General features: G+C 43.5%; 2 protein-coding genes across 3 annotated transcripts in view; both read left to right on the top strand.

The window, feature by feature from the left end:
- KLHL4 (kelch like family member 4) overlaps window positions 1–24265 on the top strand; it is a 189131-nt gene that overhangs the window by 40083 nt on the left and 124783 nt on the right. The window lies entirely within an intron of this gene.
- Window positions 19107–23275, top strand: LOC141548593 (putative E3 ubiquitin-protein ligase makorin-1). The gene is made up of 2 exons (XM_074277602.1): window positions 19107–19127; window positions 21518–23275. The coding sequence occupies exons 1-2, from the start codon at window positions 19107–19109 to the stop codon at window positions 22841–22843; spliced, it is 1347 nt and encodes a 448-aa protein (XP_074133703.1). The 3' UTR covers window positions 22844–23275.

Genomic DNA, 24265 nt, shown 5'->3' with positions numbered 1-24265 from the left:
TAGCTGTTCTTTTCTTTTAAAATCACTGGAGAGGGTTCATGGTATAACAGACTATACAGTAGACATTATGCTAATAAGGTATCCCTAAGGTGGTATTGATAACTTTTGAGATGACATTTGGTAAGATGGTAAGATAGTAAGATAACTTAGACTATTCCTGCCTACTAGAATCCTATGAGATGTTTCCTCGCAAACTTCCAAATTTAGAATGTTCTAACTGGTTAGGATTGTCCAAGTTTTAGCTGTTGAATATATGGGGCTGTCACTTTTTATTATGTGATAGCTATATGCTCAATTTGAAAAAAATAAAATTAAAAAAAAAAACTAGAGAATGAGAATGAGAAAATGATATATGAAAGTTAACATTTTGTTGGTTCCCAAATGGAGGCACCCCACAGGAGATATAGGTAATGCCTATATTTATCTATTTTGCTTTAACTCTTAGAATATTAATGGTATTTGACATGTATTTCAAAACGTGGTGTTACTAATTCAGTGATTTTATAATTTTTGTTTGTTTCTTGATAATAAGTACTGTGGACTTTAAAATATATAACATCATTCAGCTCGAATCCTATCCAGGTAGCTAGCTAACTGCCAGAAGCACTATGAACTGTGAAATACTTTCCAAACTTTCTCCTGCTCCTGGTGAAACACTGCTTGAGAAAAAGAACAAAACTGAATGGACTTCATCCACATTTAACATGTTACATAATCTCAGCTGGGCCTTTTGAATCCTTTTTTATCCTTAACAGCTCTCTCTCTCTTTTCCCACAGTGTCTATTCCAAATCTTTTCTTCTTTCCTTTGCATTGTAAGCATACCCCAATCCCTGCACTTAATGCAGATGATTTAGATTCCAACTTCACTGAGAAGACTGAAGTCATTTGGTAAAGCACTTTTCTACCTCTCCCCTTCCATTCCTAACAACTTTTAAACATCATTATACATTCTCTCCTCTTTTCTTCTGATGACAGAAGTAGGTATCCCTATCCTTCACTAAGCCAAATCTCTCCTTGCACCCTTTGTCCTATTACCTTTTGCCTCTGGGGCTTCTACACTACTTGCTCCTTTCTGTTTCTCTACAAGAGTGTTTATATCTCTTTAATTCTAAAAAAGCCTTCTCTGATTGTCCTAGCCAATTTAGCCAATGTCCCTTCTCTCTCATCCCCATTTGCCACTGAACCTCTTGAATGCATTGTACATAACCAAAGCTTCTTCTTTCTCAGTATGCACTGTCTTGCCAATTACTAGCCAAATGATTAACGGCTAGAAATCTAGAAATGGAAAGTGTAAATGTTCAAGTCTTTCAGGAAAAGGGCAAATAGCAAAAGGTAGACCTGATCATTCTGGCACGATGGGTCCTAGTCAGAGTGCAGCTTTTTATCCCAATGTATTAGTTCAAATTTGGAAGGCCTGACAGTTATTTCCAACAGGTCTTGATTTCTTCTGGCCTTTTATGAGAGATATGTTGTCTATGAAAAAAAGGTTAGCCTTATCTCTCCTTGGAAGAATATACTTCAACCTGTGTCTGTGACTTACCAGCTATGTTTATATTATCTGAGAGGTACGGCCACTTCTATTATTCCTTGGGAACACTGGCTAGGTAAAGGCTATGAAAGCAACAAATGACCAGGTTTTATGAACATTCTGTTATTTGGTGACCTTCCACAACATGGCTTGAGCTTCCCTTAAATCATGTACTGTAAACAATATTTGACTGGTACCGTGACTTACCAACTTGCACCTATGTAAGGGGGCTGGGGCTCTCATATCTAAGAGAATAGATCCTATTGTACTGTTATTCCTGAGAATAAGCATGGATCTCAAAAAGGATACTACTATCAAATTCAGTCTTGAGCAAGTGAGCAAAAATGCTAGCTGAATCAGCATTCCCTCTGTCCAGCCCTTTCTTGATTGTTTCCTCTTTCACTTACTCTCACCATGTAGTCAGTTAATGGGATGAAGCCATAAAAAGGCTAGAGAGTTAACCGACAGACTGCTTCATGGAGACGGCTTCCCCAGCCTATCAGTCAGTTATGTGTCGGGCACTGTGTTAAGCACTGGAGATAACAAATCAAAGTAAAAATACAGTCTCTGCCTTCAAAGATCTTATGTTCTAATGGGAGAAAACAATACATAAAAGGGGAGTTGAAAGGCAAGGGGTAGAGTAAAAGGAGATTCCTGAGGGACAGTGACTAGAAATGGAACTTCCAAAATGGAAATTTCAGGAAAAACTCACCAGTGGCAGAAGAGACCCATAAGAGATGAGTGAGGATGCAGCTGAGGCATAACAATCCAAGCAATCGGGGATGATTTGGATGGGTACTTCCTCAAAATGTAGATTGCATTGTGGGAGAAGGGACCTTCAGGAGCAGAGTGAGGAGGCGGCTACGCCAGGGCAGAATTGTCCTGCGAGGATAGATAGAGACCAAAAAGGCAGTTCAAGTATTGCTTCAACATCTCATTCCTTCCTTTTGTAAGGCTTGCAAACTTTCAGCCAATGTGACTATGGCATGCACAAGTAATACTGAGGCTATGGGCCCAATCTTAACAAAGAAGGGTGGCATAGAGGATTCAGGGGGCAAAGGTTGCTTTTCAGAAGCAATCCACTGTGTGATCTGTTGGGTAAAAATAAAATTCGATTCTAGGTCTTCAGTGATGACGTCTGATCCAGGAAAAACTAACACTAAGTATAAGAAAAGGTGCCTATGAAAACATACTTCCAGCTTAAGAGGATAGAAGGGAGATACTGTACTGTTTGCTATGAGATGACAGAAGCTGTTCTCACCCCTGCAGTGATGACTCCTCAGGAGGGTGTCAGAGGAAAGTGGTACCCAGGAACCTTATCTACAACAAACAGCATCCCTCATCTTTGGGACCCTCTTCACCGTTCAACTTAGGACTGCTTGTTACATTAGCCTAGGAAGCTGGAGGTTCCTTTAGGCCTACATACATTGCCTGTGATAACAATAAAATTAATAGTTATTCAATCACAGAGAAAAAACAACATGTGAACAAAATATAATAGACAACATTTCTATAGTCTTTTCAAGCTTTCCAAAGCACTTTACATAAACCATCACACTCAGGCTCCACTGCAGTTCATTGAGGAAGGCACTAGAGATGAAAACCTAGCCTGGAGAAGCAAACTCTCAGCCCAGCATTCACTAAACAGCCAAGGCTAGGTCTCCAGGTTAAGAATTCAGCATCTCTGCCACTAAACTATGGTCGTTTTCATTTTTTTTATCCCTAGGGCCTAGGATAGTGATTTGTATCCAATACCTGTTTACTGAATTGGACGGAAAGCATTATTCCACATTTTCTAAAATTCAAGTGGGTCTTCAGTATCACACAATTCCTACATTCATCTCTAATGAACTTCCCATTCAAGTCCACACAGCAGCTGTTGTAAGCATTCGTGAGTTTTCTAAAGGCTTTTCTCTCAATGTTTTCTCTCCTTAGAGGATGATGTGATCCTTGCCAAGGACAATCCCCCACCACTCACACTGTCGATTTTATCATTCTCTCATTTCCACGACATATGCTGATGGAAATGTCTGGACATGTACTACTTTCACACATATTCCAAGAGTCTGATGAACATGGGATCTTTTATCCTTGGCAACTGTGTGTCTTGGCAGACTGAACCTGCCGAATCTTTCTTTGAAAACAAGATTGTAAATTTACTAAACATACAGAATTACACTGATCACGTTAAAAAAAAATAGCTCAAAAAGAAATACGCAAAATGTTGTAAATGAAAAAGAAAATTAGCTCAATTAGATGACTACTTTCCATGAGAAACTCTAATAACTTCAAACTGTAAAGCACACATATTAGTTAGGCACGAGAAAAATACACATAAGACTAATGAAAGTGGGTCAAAGTTCATGAGAAGAAATAAACCCAGGAAATTGGAGGCTCCAACTTGAAGTGAAAGCACTTCCAGGGTAATATGAGAAAGTCATAAAAATATCTTTTCCAGGGCCCTGGACCTCATGTTCCAATGCTCTGCACTAGATACTAGAATATAGAGAATTAGTATAAAACCATGCTAAAACAAAAGGCAACATCAGAAAAGAAAGGGGCCATGCTGTTCTCCCTCTATTCCACAGTCAGTTCTGGGAGATAAAGAGAGGAACAATAGCTTAGAAAGGCATTTTGGGCAGATGTGTCCTAATTATTCATAAAGAACATATATTGTAGGCCTATGTCCTCCAAATTTGGCAGTCCATGCATCCAAGGCAGCAACAACTTTTATGGATAGGATCCTTTTTTATTCATTGACTGGCCATATTATTTAGTCACTAATAACCAATTTTAATGCCCCAAATAATAAAATTATGCTAAATGTAATAATGAATGCACAAAATAAAATGTAATCTCTTTGGGGTCAGATTCATTGTGCTGTTTGCTTTATCCTATCCTCAGCACTTATCAATGTGCCTTTCGCACAGTAATTAATAAATCAGCTTTTAATAAATACTTATTGAAGAAAATCAAGTCAATTAAGACAAAAAAATGCAGACAAATTATTTTTGTGTCCAAAAAGCTTATCCCTCATTTGAAAAAAAGGTTTGGAGGTATTCTTACATTCCTATATGGAAAGAATTATAAACTAATCTTAATGTTTATACATCTTCTAAGCCATCTGATAGAGCATCCTACTTTGGCAAGGCAGAAGGTAAGGAATTAGCGGGGAAAGGCAAAGATTCTTCATATCAAAATAAATTCCCAGTAAGGCTGAGAAATGATCTGTAACTCCGTAGATTCTAGTACTTTACAACATATATATTTATATTTATATATATGTATATGTGTGTGCATATAGCTTTGAAGTTTTCAAAATATTTTAAAATATTATCTCATTTGAGCCTGACCACCCTCCTGGGAGGTAGGTAGTCTTGGTATAATTATTCCCCTTTAACTAATAGAGATTAAATGACTCAGTAGAGGTGATATAGCAAGTGTCAAAGGCACCATTTGAACTTGGCCTTCCTGACTACAAGTCTAACACTGTTCAGGTGAACCCCACCAACTGTCCAGAGAGAAGGTGAGAGAGGGAAAAAACACACAGAGATATTACATGACTTAGCAGAGGTCATATAGCAAATGTCAAAGGCACTCTTTGGCACTCTTTGGACCTGGCCTTCCGGAATGCAAGTCCAACCCTGTCCATTGCACCACACTGCATGTCCAGAGAGAAAGTGAGAGAAGGAATAAACATTTCAAAGATTCACAGATCATTTCCTTACAAGGTGTGAGTGCCAAGAAATCTGTTTCAGGCAGGCCCAAGATGTGACTTAAATCCAACTCTCACCCTGTCAAGATAGGTTCCAAAGTTTAATGGGTGTTATAAAGAATACCATAGTGAGCCACTAGGTGATGATGCCATTGAGGAATCCATTTTCAAGATATCTGAAAGAGGGGACGGTAATAAACAACTGGGTGTTTTGAGGGAAGGAGCCATGGATGTCAATCGTATTGAAAAGGAGAACTGTGAGGATATCAGCAACTAGAAACCAGTTTCTGATATATACAAGAGGTTTATAAAAATTATCTACACACTTATGGAGGGCTACCTTGATGAAGTATAAGAAAGGTTAAAGGAAACCTCCTGAAAATGATACTCTACTTTAAAAGATATCTTTACAGTCACATGATTGAGAGGTATACAGAATACAAAGGTGTCAAAGTAAATAATTTACAGATCTGGATAAGAGTAGTACAACATGAGACAACATAAAGTGGGATCTCCATGTGTTTGGAGCTAATGCCCAAAACTTTGAGATAACAGAACCATCAGACAATTGATACATTATACAAAAGATCTTTCCAATCTTATTATACATATTACTACCTTTTATGCAATGCATAACATCTCGCTTACTGTTATTCACACATGGCATTTCAGCTTCTGTCCCTACATCTTTGCACAGGCTGTCCCTCATCACTGGAATGTATTCCTTCCTCAACTGTGACCTATTTAAATTCATAGTTTCTACCAAAACTTACATCAAATGACAATTTCCACATGTGTGCCTTCCTGCTCAGTTGTTAGTGTTTCACCCCTAAACTTTCTTGCAAGCTGTGTTCATGAGTGGTGGTGAATGTACACGTGTGTACACATGCGTGTGTGTGCACTGCCTCTTCCAAAGGGATGTTGTAGAGTGCCACAGATAGTAAGGGAATTCTGGGTGAGGTTTAAGACCCTTCAGCCCAGAGGGAACCTGCTGACAAGGTGTGGTTGGGCTCCCCATCTCCCCTAAGGGCTCTCGGCCTTCCTGAGAAGTCAGGGGGAGGTGACAACCTGTGTTGAGATTGAAGCAGAATGATATCAGGTGGCAAACTATGTACAATAGCAAGTTGTTCATGTGGACCCACATGCACAGTATGTACTCAGGAGATGCACAATGTTGTTTTGGTTACATAAGTGTTATTAATTGAAAGAATTGAGAATAAATGGACTCCATTTTTCCACCATCCTCAGAAGTCCTGCCTCATCACTGCTCCATTAGGAAGGTATATTTTATCATCCAGCTTGGGGACGCTGGTACATTTTGTCACCCCCACTTCAAGGCTCTAGAAAGCAGGATGCAGTATTATATTCACCCATGATGGGGGCTCTAGAAAGCAGGCTGGGCTTTTTCACCCCAAATTGGTGGCTCTAGAAAGCAGGAAGCAGTATTTTAATAACAGGACCATGGGGGCTCTAGAAAGCATAGTGTGTTTTGTCACCCCAACTTCTGGGCTCTAGAAAGCAGGCCACAGTATTTTAATCACCCCAACTTGGGGGCTCCAGACAGCAGGACACAGTATTTTAATGATCGCACAATAGGGGCTCTGGAAAGCAGGATGGATTTTGTTACCCCAAATTGGTGGCTCTAGAAAGCAAGACACATTATTTTAATCACCGCACCATGGGGGCTCTAGAAAGCATAGTGTGTTTTGTTACCCCAAATTGGTGGCTCTAGAAAGCAGGACACAGTATTTAAATCACCACAACATGGGGGTTCTAGAAAGAAGGGTGTGTTTTGTCACCCCAACTTTGGGGTTTTAGAAAGCAGGACACACTATTTTAATGACCGCATCATGGGGGCTCTAGAAAGCATGCTGGGTTTTATCACTCCAAGTTGGTGCGTCTAGAAAGCAGGATCCAGTATTTTACTCACTGCACCATGGGGGCTCTAGAAAGCGGGCTGGGTTTTGTAACCCCACCTTGGGGGTTCTAGACAGCAGGACGCTCTATTTTAATGACCACACCATGGGGGTTCTACAAAGCATACTGGGTTTTGTCACCAACTTGGTGGCTCTGGAAAGCTGGACACAGTATTTTAATTAACACACCATGGGGTCTCTAGAAAGCATACTGGGTTTTGTCACCCCAACTTGGTGGCTCTAGAAAGGAGGACAGAGTATTTTAATTAACACACCATGGGGGGGGTCCAAAAAAAGCATGATATGTTTTCTCACCCCAACTTGGGGCTCTACAAAACGGGCCGCAGTATTTTAACCACCCAAACTTGGGGGCTCTAGAAAGCAGAACACAGTAATCACCACACCATTGGGATTCCAAAAAGCAAGACATATTATTTTAATCACCGCACCATGGGGGCTCTAGAAAGCAGGCTGGGTTTTGTTACCCCAACTTGGGGCTCTAGAAAGCTGGACTCAGTATTTTAATCACTACACCATGGGGGTTCTAGAAAGCAGGCTGGGTTTTGTAACCCCAACTTGGGGGCTCTAGAAAACAGGACTCAGTATTTTAATTAACACACAATGGGGGGTCCAAAAAAGCATATGTTTTGTCATCCCAACTTGAGGGCTCTACAAAACAGGCCGCACTATTTTAATCACCCCGATTTGGGGGCTCTAGACAGCAGGACACTATTTTAATGACCGCATCACGGGAGCTCTAGAAAGCATGCTGGGTTGTCACCCCAACTTGGTGGCTCTAGAAAGCAGGACTCAGTATTTTAATTAACACACTAGGGGGGGACCAAAAACCATGATATGTTTTGTCATCCCAATTTGGGGGCTCTACAAAACAGGCCGCACTATTTAAATCACTCAAACTTGGGGGCTCTAGAAAGCAGGACACAGTAATCACCACACCATGGGAGTTCTAGAAAGCAAGACACATTATTTTAATCACCGCACCATGGGGGCTCTAGAAAGCATAGTGTGTTTTGTCATCCCAAATTCGGGGCACTAGAAAGCAGGATGCAGTATTTTAATCACCGCAACATGGGGGCTCTGGAAAACAGTCTGGGTTTTGTCACCCCAACTTGGGGGCTCTAGACAGCAGGACACACTATTTTAATTATTGCACCATAGGGGCTCTGGAAAGCAGGCTGGGTTTTGTCACCCCAAGTGGGTGGCTCTAGAAAGCAGGTGGCAGTATTTTAATCCCTGCACGATGGGGTCTCTACAAAGCATGCTGGTTTTTATCACTCCAACTTGGTGGCTCTAGAAAGTGTGACACAGTATTTCAATTAACACACCATGGGGGGTCCAAAAAGCATGATATGTTTTGTCATCCCAACTTGGGGGCTCTACAAAACAGGCCGAACTATTTTAATCACCCCAACTCCTGGTCTCTAGAAATCAGGACACACTATTTTAATGACCGCATCATGGGGGTTCTAGACAGCAGGCTGGGTTTTGTCATCCCAACATGGGTGCTCTACAAAACAGCGCGCAGTATTTTCATCACCCCAACTTCTGGGCTCTAGAAAGCAGGATGCAGTATTTTAATAACAGCACCATGGGGGCTCTAGAAAGCAGGCTGGGTTTTGATACCCCAAATTGGTGGCTGTAGAAAGCAGGTTGCAGTGTTTTAATTAACACACCATGGGGGCTCAAGAAAGGATGCTGGGTTCTGTCAACCCAAGTGGGTGGCTCGAAAAAGCAGGGTATAGTATTTTAATTAACACACCATGGGGGCTCTAGAAAACATGCTGGGTTGTCTTATCACAACTTGGCTGCTCTACAAGACAGGCCGCAGTATTTTCATCACCCCAACTTGGGGGCTCTAGAAAGCAGGATGCAGTATTTTAATCACTGCACCATGGGGGTTCTAGAAAGCAGGCTGGGTCTTTTCACCCCAAATTGGTGGCTCTAGAAAGCAGGACACAGTATTTCAATTAACAAACCATGGGGGGTCCAAAAAGCATGATATGTTTTGTCATCCCAACTTGGGGGCTCTACAAAACAGGCTGCACTATTTTAATCACCCCAACTTCTGGTCTCTAGAAATCAGGACACACTATTTTAATTATCACACGATGGGGGCTCTACAAAGCAGGTTGTGTTTTGTCATCCCAACCTGGGTGCTCTACAAAACAGGGCGCAGTATTTTAATTAACACACCATGGGGGCTCTAGAAAGGATGCTGGGTTCTGTCACCCCAAGTGGGTGGCTCTAAAAAACAGGATGCAGTATTTTAATCACTGCACCATGGGGGTTCTAGAAAGCAGGCTGGGTCTTTTCACCCCAACTTGGGGGGATCTACAAAAAAGGCCACAGTATTTTAATCACCCCAACTTTGGGGCTCTAGAAAGCATGGTGTGTTTTGTCACCCCAACTTAAGGGCTCTACAAAACAGGATTCAGTATTTTAATCACCACAACATGGGGGCTCTAGAAAGCAGGTTGGGTTTTGTAACCCCAACTTGGGGGCTCTAGATAGCAGGACACACTATTTTAATGATTGCACCATAGGGGCTCTGGAAAGCAGGCTGGGTTTTGTCACCCCAAGTTCGTGTCTCCAGAAAGCAGGACGTTGTATTTTAATTCCTGCACGATGGGGGCTCTGGAAAGCAGGCTGGTTTTTATCACCCCAACTTGGTGGCTCTAGAAAGTGCGAAACAGTATTTCAATTAACACACCATGGGGCAGTCCAAAAAGCATGATTTGTTTTGTCATCCCAACTTGGGGGCTCTACAAAACAGGATGCAGTATTTTAATCACCGCACCATGGGGGCTCTAGAACCATAGTGTGTTTTGTTACCCCAATTTGGGGGCTCTACAAAACAGGCTGCATTATTTTAATCACCCCAACTTGGGGGTTCTAGAAAGCAGGCTGGGTTTTGTCACCCCAACTTGGGTGCTTTACAAAACAGGGTGCAGTGTTTTAATTAAGACACTATGGGGGCTCTAGAAAGGATGCTGGGTTCTGTCACCCCAATGGGGTGGCTCTAAAAAGCAGGATTCAGTATTTTAATCACTGCACCATGGGGATTCTAGAAAGCAGGCTGGGTCTTTTCACCCCAACTTGGGGCTCTACAAAACAGGCCACAGTATTTTAATCACCCCAAATTGGTGGCTCTGGAAAGCAGGACACAGTATTTCAATTAACACACCATGGGGGGTCCAAAAAGCATGATATGTTTTGTCATCCCAACTTCAGGGCTCTACAAAACAGGCCGCACTATTGTAATCACCCCAACTTCGTTGCTCTAAACAGCAGGACACTATTTTAATGACTGTATCACGGGTCCTCTAGAAAGCATGCTGGGTTGTCACCCCAACTTGGTGGCTCTAGACAGCAGGACTCAGTATTTTCATTAACACACCATGGGGGGTCCAAAAAGCATAATATGTTTTGTCATCCCAATTTGGGGGCTCTATAAAACAGGCTGCATTATTTTAATCACCCAAACTTGGGGGCTCTATAAAGCAGGACGCAGTAATCACCACACCATGGGGGCTCTAGAAAGCATCGTGTGTTCTGTCACCCCAAATTCGGGGCTCTAGAAAGCAGGACGCATTATTTTAATCACTGCACCATGGGGGCTCTAGAAAGCAGGCTGGGTTTTGTAACCCCAACTTGGGGGCTCTAGAAAGCTGGACTCAGTATTTTAATCACTACACCACAGGGGTTCTAAAAAGCAGGTTCATTTTGTAACCCCAACTTAGGGGCTCTAGACAGCAGGACTCACTATTTTGATGACCGAACAATAGTGGCTCTAGAAAGCCGGCTGGGTTTTGTCACCCCAAATTGGTGGCTGTAGAAAGCAGGTTGCAGTGTTTTAATTAACACACCATGGGGGCTCTAGAAAGGATGCTGGGTTCTGTCACCCCAAGTGGGTGGCTCTAAAAAGCAGGGTATAGTATTTTAATTAACACACCATGGGGGCTCTAGAAAGCATGCTGGGTTGTCTCATCACAACTTGGCTGCTCTACAAGACAGGCTGCAGTATTTTCATCACCCCAACTTGGGGGCTCTAGAAAGCAGGACGCAGTATTTTAATTATTGTACCATGGGGGTTCTAGAAAGCAGGCTGCATCTTTTCACCCCAGCTTGGGGGCTCTAGAAAGCAGGACTCAGTACTTTAATTAACACACCATCAGGGTCTAGAGAGCATGCTGATTTTTATCACCCCAAATTGGTGGCTCTAGAAAGCAGGACTCAGTACTTTAATTAACACACCATGGGGGGTCCAAAAAGCATGATATGTTTTGTCTTCCCAACTTTGGGACTCTACAGAACAGGCTGCACTATTTTAATCAGCCCAACTTCGTTGCTCTAGACAGCAGGACACTATTTTAATAACTGCATCACGGGGCCTCTAGAAAGCATGCTGGGTTGTCACCCCAACTTGGTGGCTCTAGAAAGCAGGACTCAGTATTTTCATTAACACACCATGGGGGGTCCAAAAAGCATGATATGTTTTTTCATCCCAATTTGGGGGCTCTACAAAACAGGCTGCATTATTTTAATCACCCAAACTTGGGGGCTCTAGAAAGCAGAACACCTTAATCACCACACCATGGGGGTTCTAGAAAGCAAGACACATTATTTTAATCACCGCACTATGGGGGCTCTAGAAAGCATAGTGTGTTTTGTCACCCCAAATTCGGGGCTCTAGAAAGCAGGATTCAGTATTTTAATCACCGCACCATGGGGGCTCTAAAAAGCAGGTTGGGTTTTGTAACCCCAACTTAGGCGCTCTAGGCAGCAGGACTCACTATTTTGATGACCAAACAATAGCGGCTCTAGAAAGCAGGCTGGGTTTTGTCACCCCAACTTGGGTGCTTTACAAAACAGGGTGCAGTATTTTAATTAAGACACTATGGGGGCTCTAGAAAGGATGCTGGGTTCTGTCACCCCAATGGGGTGGCTCTAAAAAGCAGGATTCAGTATTTTAATCACTGCACCATGGGGATTCTAGAAAGCAGGCTGGGTCTTTTCACCCCAACTTGGGGCTCTACAAAACAGGCCACAGTATTTTAATCACCCCAAATTGGTGGCTCTGGAAAGCAGGACACAGTATTTCAATTAACACACCATGGGGGGTCCAAAAAGCATGATATGTTTTCTCATCCCAACTTCAGGGCTCTACAAAACAGGCCGCACTATTGTAATCACCCCAACTTCGTTGCTCTAAACAGCAGGACACTATTTTAATGACTGTATCACGGGTCCTCTAGAAAGCATGCTGGGTTGTCACCCCAACTTGGTGGCTCTAGACAGCAGGACTCAGTATTTTCATTAACATACCATGGGGGGTCCAAAAAGCATAATATGTTTTGTCATCCCAATTTGGGGGCTCTATAAAACAGGCTGCATTATTTTAATCACCCAAACTTGGGGGCTCTAGAAAGCAGGACGCAGTAATCACCACACCATGGGGGCTCTAGAAAGCATCGTGTTTTTTGTTACCCCAACTTGGGGGCTCTAGAAAGCTGGACTCAGTATTTTAATCACTGCACCATGGGGGTTCTAGAAAGCAGGCTGGGTCTTTTCACCCCAACTTGGGGAATCTACAAAACAGGCCACAGTATTTTAATCACCCCAACTTGGTGGCTCTAGACAGTGCGACACAGTATTTCAATTAACACACCATGGGGGGTCCAAAAAGCATGATATGTTTTGTCATCCCAACTTCAGGGCTCTATAAAACAGGCTGCATTATTTTAATCACCCAAACTTGGGGGCTCTAGAAAGCAGGACGCAGTAATCACCACACCATGGGGGCTCTAGAAAGCATCGTGTGTTTTGTCACCCCAAATTCAGGGCTCTAGAAAGCAGGACGCATTATTTTAATCACTGCACCATGAGGGCTCTAGAAAGCAGGTTGGGTTTTGTAACCCCAACTTAGGGGCTCTAGACAGCAGGACTCACTATTTTGATGACCGAACAATAGCGGCTCTAGAAAGCAGGCTGGGTTTTGTTACCCCAAATTGGTGGCTGTAGAAAGCAGGTTGCAGTGTTTTAATTAACACACCATGGGGGCTCTAGAAAGGATGCTGGGTTCTGTCACCCCAAGTGGGTGGCTCTAAAAAGCAGGGTATAGTATTTTAATTAACACACCATGGGGGCTCTAGAAAGCATGCTGGGTTGTCTCATCAAAACAGGCTGCAGTATTTTCATCACCCCAACTTGGGGGCTCTAGAAAGCAGGACGCAGTATTTTAATTATTGTACCATGGGGGTTCTAGAAAGCAGGCTGCGTCTATTCACCCCAACTTGGGGGCTCTAGAAAGCAGGACTCAGTACTTTAATTAACACACCATCAGGGTCTAGAGAGCATGCTGATTTTTATCACCTCAAATTGGTGGCTCTAGAAAGCAGGACACAGTATTTCAATTAACACACCATGGGGGGTCCAAAAAGCATGATGTGTTTTGTCATCCCAACTTTGGGATTCTACAAAACAGGCCGCACCCCAACTTCGGGGCTCTAGACAGCAGGACACACTATTTTAAGAACTGCATCACGGGGCCTCTAGAAAGCATGCTGGGTTGTCACCCCAACTTGGTGGCTCTAGGAAGACGGACCCAGTATTTTCATTAACACACCATGGGGGGGTTCAAAAAGCATGATATGTTTTTTCATCCCAATTTGGGGGCTCTACAAAACAGGCTGCATTATTTTAATCACCCCAACTTGGGGGCTCTAGAAAGCAGGACACAGTAATCACCACACCATGGGGGTTCTAGAAAGCAAGACACATTATTTTAATCATCGCACCATGGGGGCTCTAGAAAGCATAGTGTGTTTTGTTACCCCAACTTGGGGGCTCTAGAACGCTGGACTCAGTATTTTAATCACTACACCATGGGGGTTCTAGAAAGCAGGCTGGGTTTTGTCACCCCAACTTGGGTGCTTTATAAAACAGGGTGCAGTGTTTTAATTAAGACACTATGGGGGCTCTAGAAAGCATGCTGGGTTGTCTCATCACAACTTGGCTGCTCTACAAGACAGGCTGCAGTATTTTCATCACCCCAACTTGGGGGCTCTAGAAAGCAGGACTCAGTACTTTAATTAACACACCATCAGGGTCTAGAGAGCATGCTGATTTTTATCACCCCAAATTGGTGGCTCTAGAAAGCAGGACACAGTATTTCAATTAACACACCATGGGGGGTCCAAAAAGCATGATGTGTTTTGTCTTCCCAACTTTGGGACTCTACAGAACAGGCCGTACTATTTTAATCAGCCCAACTTCGTTGCTCTAGACAGCAGGACACTATTTTAATAACTGCATCACGGGGCCTCTAGAAAGCATGCTGGGTTGTCACCCCAACTTGGTGGCTCTAGAAAGACGGACTCAGTATTTTCATTAACGCACCATGGGGGGTCCAGAAAGCATGATATGTTTTTTCATCCCAATTTGGGGGCTCTACAAAACAGGCTGCATTATTTTAATCACCCAAACTTGGGGGCTCTAGAAAGCAGGACACAGTAATCACCACACCATGGGGGTTCTAGAAAGCAAGACACATTATTTTAATCACCGCACCATGGGGGCTCTAGAAGCATAGTGTGTTTTGTTACCCCAACTTGGGGGCTCTAGAAAGCTGGACTCAGTATTTTAATCACTACACCATGGGGGTTCTAGAAAGCAGGTTGGGTTTTGTAACCCCAACTTAGGGGCTCTAGACAGCAGGACTCACTATTTTGATGACCGAACAATAGTGGCTCTAGAAAGCAGGCTGGGTTTTGTAACCCCAACTTGGGGTTTCTAGAAAGCTGGACTCAGTATTTTAATCACTACATCATGGGGGTTCTAGAAAGCAGGCTTGGTTTTGTCACCCCAATTTGGGTGCTTTACAAAACAGGGTGCAGTATTTTAATTAAGACACCATGGGGGCTCTAGAAAGGATGCTGGGTTCTGTCACCCCAAGGGGGTGACTCTAAAAAGCAAGATTCAGTATTTTAATCACTGCACCATGGGGGTTCTAGAAAGCAGGCTGGGTCTTTTCACCCCAACTTGGGGAATCTACAAAACAGGCCGCAGTATTTTAATCACCCCAAATTGGTGGCTCTGGAAAGCAGGACACAGTATTTCAATTAACACACCATGGGGCGTCCAAAAAGCATGATATGTTTTGTCATCCCAACTTCAGGGCTCTACAAAACAGGCCGCACTATTTTAATCACCCCAACTTCGGGGCTCTAGACAGCAGGACACTATTTTAATAACTGCATCACGGGGCCTCTAGAAAGCATGCTGGGTTGTCACCCCAACTTGGTGGCTCTAGAAAGACAGACTCAGTATTTTCATTAACGCACCATGGGGGGTCCAGAAAGCATGATATGTTTTTTCATCCCAATTTGGGGGCTCTACCAAACAGGCTGCATTATTTTAATCACCACACCATAGGGGCTCTAGAAAGCAAGACACATTATTTTAATCACTGCACCATGGGGGCTCTAGAAGCATAGTGTGTTTTTTTACCCCAACTTGGGGGCTCTAGAAAGCTGGACTCAGTATTTTAATCACTACACCACAGGGGTTCTAAAAAGCAGGTTGGGTTTTGTAACCCCAACTTAGGGGCTCTAGACAGCAGGACTCACTATTTTGATGACCAAACAATAGCGGCTCTAGAAAGCAGGCTGGGTTTTGTCACCCCAACTTGGGTGCTTTACAAAACAGGGTGCAGTATTTTAATTAAGACACCATGGGGGCTCTAGAAAGGATGCTGGGTTCTGTCACCCCAAGGGGGTGACTCTAAAAAGCAAGATTCAGTACTTTAATCACTGCACCATGGGGGTTCTAGAAAGCTGGCTGGGTCTTTTCACCCCAACTTGGGGGCTCTACAAAACAGGCCGCAGTATTTTAATCACCCCAAATTGGTGGCTCTGGAAAGCAGGACACAGTATTTCAATTAACACACCATGGGGGGTCCAAAAAGCATGATATGTTTTGTCATCCCAATTTGGGGGCTCTATAAAACAGGCTGCATTATTTTAATCACCCAAACTTGGGGGTTCTAGAAAGCAGGATGCAGTAATCACCACACCATGGGGGCTCTAGAAAGCATCGTGTGTTTTGTTACCCCAACTTGGGGGCTCTAGAAAGCTGGACTCAGTATTTTAATCACTGCACCATGGGGGTTCTAGAAAGCAGGCTGGGTTTTGTAACCCCAACTTGGGGAATCTACAAAACAGGCCACAGTATTTTAATCACCCCAACTTGGTGGCTCTAGAAAGTGCGACACAGTATTTCAATTTACACACCATGGGGGGTCCAAAAAAGCATGATATGTTTTGTCATCCCAACTTTGGAACTCTACAAAACAGGCTGCACTATTTTACTCACCCCAACTTCGTTGCTCTAGACAGCAGGACACACTATTTTAATAACTGCATCACAGGGGCTCTAGAAAGCATGCTGGGTTGTCAACCCAACTTGGTGGCTCTAGAAAGCAGGACTCAGTATTTTCATTAACACACCATGGGGGGTCCAAAAAGCATGATATGTTTTTTCATCCCAATTTGGGGGCTCTACCAAACAGGCTGCATTATTTTAATCACCCAAACTTGGGGGCTCTAGAAAGCAGGACGCAGTAATCACCACACCATAGGGGCTCTAGAAAGCAAGACACATTATTTTAATCACTGCACCATGGGGGCTCTAGAAAGCATAGTGTGTTTTGTCACCCCAACTTGGTGGCTCTAGAAAGCAGGACAGAGTATTTTAATTAACACACCATGGGCGGATCCAAAAAAGTATGATATGTTTTCTCATCCTAACTTGGGGGCTCTACAAAACGGACCGCAGTATTTTAATTACCACAATATGGGGGCTCTAGAAGCATAGTGTGTTTTGTTACCCCAACTTGGGGGCTCTAGAAAGCTGGACTCAGTATTTTAATCACTACACCATGGGGGTTCTAGAAAGCAGGTTGGGTTTTGTAACCCCAACTTAGGGGCTCTAGACAGCAGGACTCACTATTTTGATGACCGAACAATAGTGGCTCTAGAAAGCAGGCTGGGTTTTGTAACCCCAACTTGGGGTTTCTAGAAAGCTGGACTCAGTATTTTAATCACTACATCATGGGGGTTCTAGAAAGCAGGCTTGGTTTTGTCACCCCAATTTGGGTGCTTTACAAAACAGGGTGCAGTATTTTAATTAAGACACCATGGGGGCTCTAGAAAGGATGCTGGGTTCTGTCACCCCAAGGGGGTGACTCTAAAAAGCAAGATTTAGTATTTTAATCACTGCACCATGGGGGTTCTAGAAAGCAGGCTGGGTCTTTTCACCCCAACTTGGGGAATCTACAAAACAGGCCGCAGTATTTTAATCACCCCAAATTGGTGGCTCTGGAAAGCAGGACACAGTATTTCAATTAACACACCATGGGGCGTCCAAAAAGCATGATATGTTTTGTCATCCCAACTTCAGGGCTCTACAAAACAGGCCGCACTATTTTAATCACCCCAACTTCGGGGCTCTAGACAGCAGGACACTATTTTAATAACTGCATCACGGGGCCTCTAGAAAGCATGCTGGGTTGTCACCCCAACTTGGTGGCTCTAGAAAGACAGACTCAGTATTTTCATTAACGCACCATGGGGGGTCCAGAAAGCATGATATGTTTTTTCATCCCAATTTGGGGGCTCTACCAAACAGGCTGCATTATTTTAATCACCACACCATAGGGGCTCTAGAAAGCAAGACACATTATTTTAATCACTGCACCATGGGGGCTCTAGAAAGCATAGTGTGTTTTGTCACCCCAACTTGGTGGCTCTAGAAAGCAGGACAGAGTATTTTAATTAACACACCATGGGCGGATCCAAAAAAGCATGATATGTTTTGTCATCCCAACTTGGGGGCTCTACAAAACAGGCCGCATCATTTTCATCACCCCAACTTCTGGGCTCTAGAAAGCAGGATGCAGTATTTTAATCACTACATCATGGGGGTTCTGGAAAGCAGTCTGGGTTTTGTCACCCCAACTTGGGGGCTCTACAAAACAGGGCGCAGTATTTTAATTAAGACACCATGGGGGCTCTAGAAAGTATGCTGGGTTCTGTCACCCCAAGTGGGTGGCTCTAAAAAGTAGGATTCAGTATTTTATTCACTGCACCATGGGGTTTCTAGAAAGCAGGCTGGGTCTTTTCACCCCAACTTGGGGGCTTTACAAAACAGGCCGCAGTATTTTAATCACCCCAAATTGGTGGCTCTAGAAAGCGGGACACAGTATTTCAATTAACACACCATGGGGGGTCCAAAAAGCATGATATGTTTTGTCATCCCAGTTTGGGGGTTCTACCGAACAGGCCGCAGTATTTTAATCCCCGAAACTTGGCGGCTCTAGAAAGCAGGATGCAGTAATCACCACACCATGTGGATTCTAGAAAGCAAGACACATTATTTTAATGACCTAATTATGGGGGCTCTAGAAAGCAGGCTGGGTGTTTTCATCCCAACTTGGGTGCTCTACAAAACAAGCCACAGTATTTTAATCACCCCAACTTGGGGGCCGTAGAAAGCAGCGGTACAGTATTTTAATTAACACACCATGGGGTCTCTACAAAGCATACTGGGTTTTGTCACCCCAACTTAGAGGCTCTAGAAAGCAGGACGTCATATTTTTATCCCTGCACCATGGGGGCTCTGGAAAGCAGGCTGGGTTTTATCATCCCAAATTAGTGGCTCTAAAAAGCAGGACACAGTATTTTCATTAATACACCATGGGGGGTCCATAAAAGCATAATGTGTTTTGTTATCCCAACTTGAAGGCTCTACAAAACAGGCTGCAGTATTTTAATCACCCTAAATTGGGGGCTCTAGAAAGCAGGACGCAGTAATCACCACACCATGGGGGTTCTAGAAAGCAAGACACATCATTTTAATCACCACACCATGGGGGCTCTAGAAAGCATGGTGTGTTTTGTCATCCCAACTCGGGGCTCTAGAAAGCAGGGCGCAGTATTTTAATCACCATAACATGGGAGTTCTAGAAAGCAGGTTGGGTTTTGTAACCCCAACTTGGGGGCTCTAGAAAGCAGGAAGCACTATTTAATTTCTGCACCATGGGGGTTCTAGACAGCATTCATGCTCGGTTTTGTCACCCCATATTGGTGGTTCTAGAAAGCAGGACGCAGTATTTTATTCACCCCATCATGGAAGGTCTGGAAAGCATGCTGGGTTTTGTCACCCCAAGTTGGAAGCTCTAGAAAGCAGGGTACACTATTTTAATTATCACACCATGGGGTCTCTAGAAAGCAGGCTGGGTTTTGGCATCCCAACTTGGGTGCTCTACAAAAGAGGCCGCAGTATTTTAATCACCCCAACTTGGGGGCTCCAGAAAGTAGGATGTAATATTTTAATCACCACACAGTGGGGGTTCTAGAAAGCATAGTGTTTTTTTCCACCCCAACTTGGGGCTCTAGAAAGCAGGACACAATAGGATGTATCCTCTTGGGAATAAGGACATATTGTATTCTTGTGTTTATATCCAAACACTAAGCAAGCACTTTATATATGATCTATGTGTACTAATGGAAAGGAATTTTCAAACATTTCCATTTATTGTACTGTATTTTTTCTGAATATTCACCTCAGCAAAGCAAAGTTCATATGGACCAATGACAAGGACAAAATCAAACTTTATGATAAATTGTTATCCATGTATTCTTTTAAATCTCATCCTATTCATGTCTAATTTAGGTAAAAGAGTAAAAAAATATAAGAGCCATAGAGAACTATACCAGAATGAGAGGTAGAGATGCAATAGCCAAAAGTCACAACCAAAAGGAAAATCAAAAACTCAGCAAGGGTTTTCAAATTCATGATGTGTGTGTGTGTGTGTGTGTGTGTGTGTGTGTGTGTGTGTGTGTGTGTATTTTAGGAAATTCTCCAAATGTAGCATAGTAACATAGTACCTCTAATACTAAAATCCTTAAAATAGAATTTGTAAACACTGTTCCAAAATTTAAAGTGACCTAATTAAGTTGACATTTAAAATGTTTTTCTATTCTTGTACTTACTGTGTGGGTAAATGAACTTTACATGCCACATCACACATAATAGCTATTGTTTTGTCATATGTTAAAAAAAACAGCAACTTTGTTTTGAGGTAAATACTTTCTCAAGGAAAAAAAAGACATTTCACTTTATTTCAAATTAATAATTATTCTAAATTCTCATCAAATAATCAAATACTACATTAGGCTGTTGAAGAAAAATATTAAATGTGGATTTTATGTATATGGTGGTATCAAATAAAGATTGTAAAAAAAAAGTGATGATTAATTTGACTAATTGGAGCTTTGGTAGCAGAATGTATTTAGATTCTGGTCCTAAGCCCTTTATGTTTCCCCCACTCCCACCCCTATATATATATGCCTTATCAAAATTAGAATTCAGTAATTTGTTGAGATTATCAAATATACTACCCTTTCAGGCACTTGAAAAAAATAAAAAAAAAAAGATTGGAAATGGAATAATTATTCTAAATTCTCATCAAATAATCAAATACTACATTAGGCTGTTGAAGAAAAATATTAAATGTGGATTTTATGTATATGGTGGTATCAAATAAAGATTGTAAAAAAAAGTGATGATTAATTTGACTAATTGGAGCTTTGCTAGCAGAATATATTTAGATTCTGGTCCTAAGCCCTTTATGTTTCCCCCACTCCCACCCCTATATATATGCCTTATCAAAATTAGAATTCAGTAATTTGCTGAGATTATCAAATATACTACCCTTTCGGGCACTTGAAAAAAATAAAAAAAAAAAAAGATTGGAAATAGAGTTAAAAATTAGTTTTAGTAAGGGGTCATTTTCGTTCAGTGTCAAAATCTTCCCTGTGAATTACTGAGGGGCCACATATGTTTTTTTTTTTGAAGTCAAGGAATTCATTAAGTTTTAGTGAAAAAGAACCAAACATAGTTGTGCTTTATACCGTATAGCTTCTTTTTTCAGTTGGAATATTTTTTTAAAAGCCCCGAAATTCATTTTAATTTTTCACCCCTTATCCCCCAAAAGTGTCCATTTTCCCCTTTCCTTGACGTCAGGACCTATAGGTGAAAGTGTGATAATCAATAACTTCATCATAAACGGTAACTCTGTGTTTGTTACTGTTTCTGTGGAAACCAAGCCCCCTATTATCCCTAGGAGCCAACCAGAGTTGAGAAAACCACGTAGGCAGGTCAGCCTGTGATCTCTATAAAAGGCGGACAGCTGCCTTGACTCCTCATTTCGGAAATGCACCTCTGGCCGGACACTTTTCCAGATGCCAACTGTTTAAACTTGTGTGTTACCTTAGGCACGGAAGACATCAAGCGAAGCAGTGGCTGAAGAGGAGGAAGATTCAGCTTCCATCCTCAGGGCAACTACTTCATCTCCACGTGCGGGAAGGAAAGTAGAAGGTCACAACAGTGGCAGAGAAGAAGGTACCCGGACCAAAAAAGTCACCGGCAAGTACTTCATGAGTGATATTAGTAAAGAAGGTGACGACGAAGATCAGGATTCCGATGATCAGGACTCTGATGATGAGGACAACGATCAGGATTCCGATCAGGACTCAGATGATGAAGACAACGATGAAGACTCCGATGTGGACTCCGATCAGGACTCCGATCGGGACAACGATCAAGACTCCGAAGATCAGGACAACGATGAGGACGACGATGAGGACTCCGATGGTGATGGGCCATCCAAGAAGCCTCAGGCTGAAGCCAGTCGCGGTCATCGTTCTTCTGAAGACTGCTGTCAAAACGAACAGAACAGATCTCCTACAGTAAAATCGACCATTCTCAGACTTCCTCCCCGGAGTTCCCTGGGCCTCCAGCCACTGACAGATCATCTCAGTGAAGTCAAGGTAAAACCAACTTATGCCAGTTGTGTGGCCAAATTGAGAGCATGTACAGATAATTGGGTCCATGCTATGGAGTTTGTTCCAGGGAAGCCGTACTGTGCTCGTTATTCCTATGCCTGCGGCAGACCTAACCAACAGGGCCACCCAACAGAGAAAAAGTGGGGCAGGCACTCAGGGGAGGACGAGGCTAGGAAGCTAGCACTCGGGGAACGTTCACATAAGATAGGCTCCACATCTGTCCGTGAAGACCCACCGGACTTGAGTGGACTGACAATCTCAAACACCGAGCAGACCGCCCCCAAATTAGTAAGACGTATCAAATGTCGCTTCAATTCCCATCAGAAGGACGGGGGGCGGATTTCTGCGGTCCAGCGTAGTAGGCATTTAGTGTGTGGTATTTGCAGGGAAGTGATTTACGAAAAGGCCAATCCTAACGAGGTTCGATTCGGCATCCTTTCCAATTGCAACCACACTTTCTGCCTCAAGTGCATCAGAAAGTGGAGGAGTGCTAAGCAATTCGAAAGTAAGATCATCAAGGCCTGCCCCGAGTGCCGGGTTACCTCGAACTTTGTCATCCCTAGCGAGATCTGGGTGGAGGAGCGCCGCGAAAAACTGAAACTTATCCAAAAGTACAAAGAGGCTATGAGCAACAAACCCTGCCGTTACTTTGATGGAGGCCGGGGCAGCTGCCCCTTCGGCTCCAACTGTTTTTACAAACATGCTTATTCTGAGAGGCCCAGACCCAAGGCTCACAAGTTCACCAAGGCCATTTAAGAACTTCGGTGGCCCCAGCATTCCGGGGGGCTGGGAGGCAGGGGACAGCAGCAACATCTAACAACTCTTAAGGACTCACGCATAGAGGGGGGAACTTTGGGGGAGGGAAAACACCACTGGAACTTTGGGAGAAGGGAACAAACACCTATTCAGAAGCACTACTTGACAAGAAGCTAACCGGCTAAGAACGACGGAGCAACAGATCACGGTGGAGCATGCGCAGTGCGAGAGAGGGGGAGGAGGGAACTACTTCAGGAGAGCGGAGTCCGGGAGCCATCTTTTGCTCGAGCCGTCTTTTGCTCAGGCCTTTTTTATAATTACTCGCCTGGGCTCTTAGCCATTTTAACTCGTTTTCCCTGGTGTCCTTCAGCTATTCTCCCCTCGGGAGGTGCGGTTGAAAAAAATCACGACAAATAAAACTTGATGTTCGTTCTGGTCAGTGTTTCATTCTGCACGGCTCCAAATTAGCTGCCTCCTCCTGGTGCTCAGCCAGGCTTCTCTTTCTGGGGGGTCAGGGGGCTGGGGCCAAAAGACTAGTCGCCTCGGGGGGACCGGAGGACTAGAGGTCTGGGGGGAAGGGAGGAGGGGGAGGGCCAGAGGCCCATGGCAGTGGGGAGACCATAGGCCCAGGGTGGTGTGGGAGGATTGGAAGGCTGGGGGGAGATTGGGAGGCCAGGAGGAGTAACAAGACTACAGGTTCAGTGGGAGAGGGGAGAGGACTAGAGGCCTAGTGGTGGGCAGGACTAAAAATCCAGGGGGCAGGACTGCTTTCCATCACATAACTCCACCCCTCACACTTGGTCTCAAACTGAAGTTTGTCATTTCATTTACTTGCAAGTCACTATTGTGACTCAATAATCAGAACCTAGGCCCAGGACTTCAGGCCTTAGTGAGTATGACTTATTTGGCCAAGCCTCAACTGTCAGTCACTACCACCATTCACCTCTGCTCCCCACCAAGTACAACACAGCTGCAAGAGTCTTTGGAGGTCTGCTTGCTAGGGACTTTATAAATCCACCTAATTCAACCTCAAATGGGCCCTCACTAAGCAGGGCAGTACATTTATTTTCCCTAATTGGTTCCCCATCTCAGTCATTAAAAAACTATTATGTGAGGACAACTGGGCCATCTCCAGTCGTCCTGATCTGTATCTTCCCACTAGACCCAGGTGCCTCTGGAGGAGAAAGTGAGGTACCACCCTCCTACCAATGTTTTAGGTTCAATCTGCACCACATCCTTACCTTCTCATTCTCCCCCAACCCACAAATCCAATTAGCAAACATCAGCAATCCTACCCCCACATCACCCTCATCCAACCCTTTCTCTGTCCTGGCACAGTTACCAGTTCAGACATATTCTCATATCTATTAGTGCTACAGCATCCAATAGTCTTCCTGCCTTGTATCCCAGCCTAGGGAGGGC

The sequence above is a fragment of the Sminthopsis crassicaudata genome, chromosome X (assembly GCF_048593235.1).
Source record: "Sminthopsis crassicaudata isolate SCR6 chromosome X, ASM4859323v1, whole genome shotgun sequence".
NCBI classification, from domain to species: Eukaryota; Metazoa; Chordata; class Mammalia; order Dasyuromorphia; family Dasyuridae; genus Sminthopsis; species Sminthopsis crassicaudata.
The sequence above is the reverse complement of the archived record's forward strand: the minus strand, read 5'-3'. Positions and strand labels throughout refer to the sequence as shown.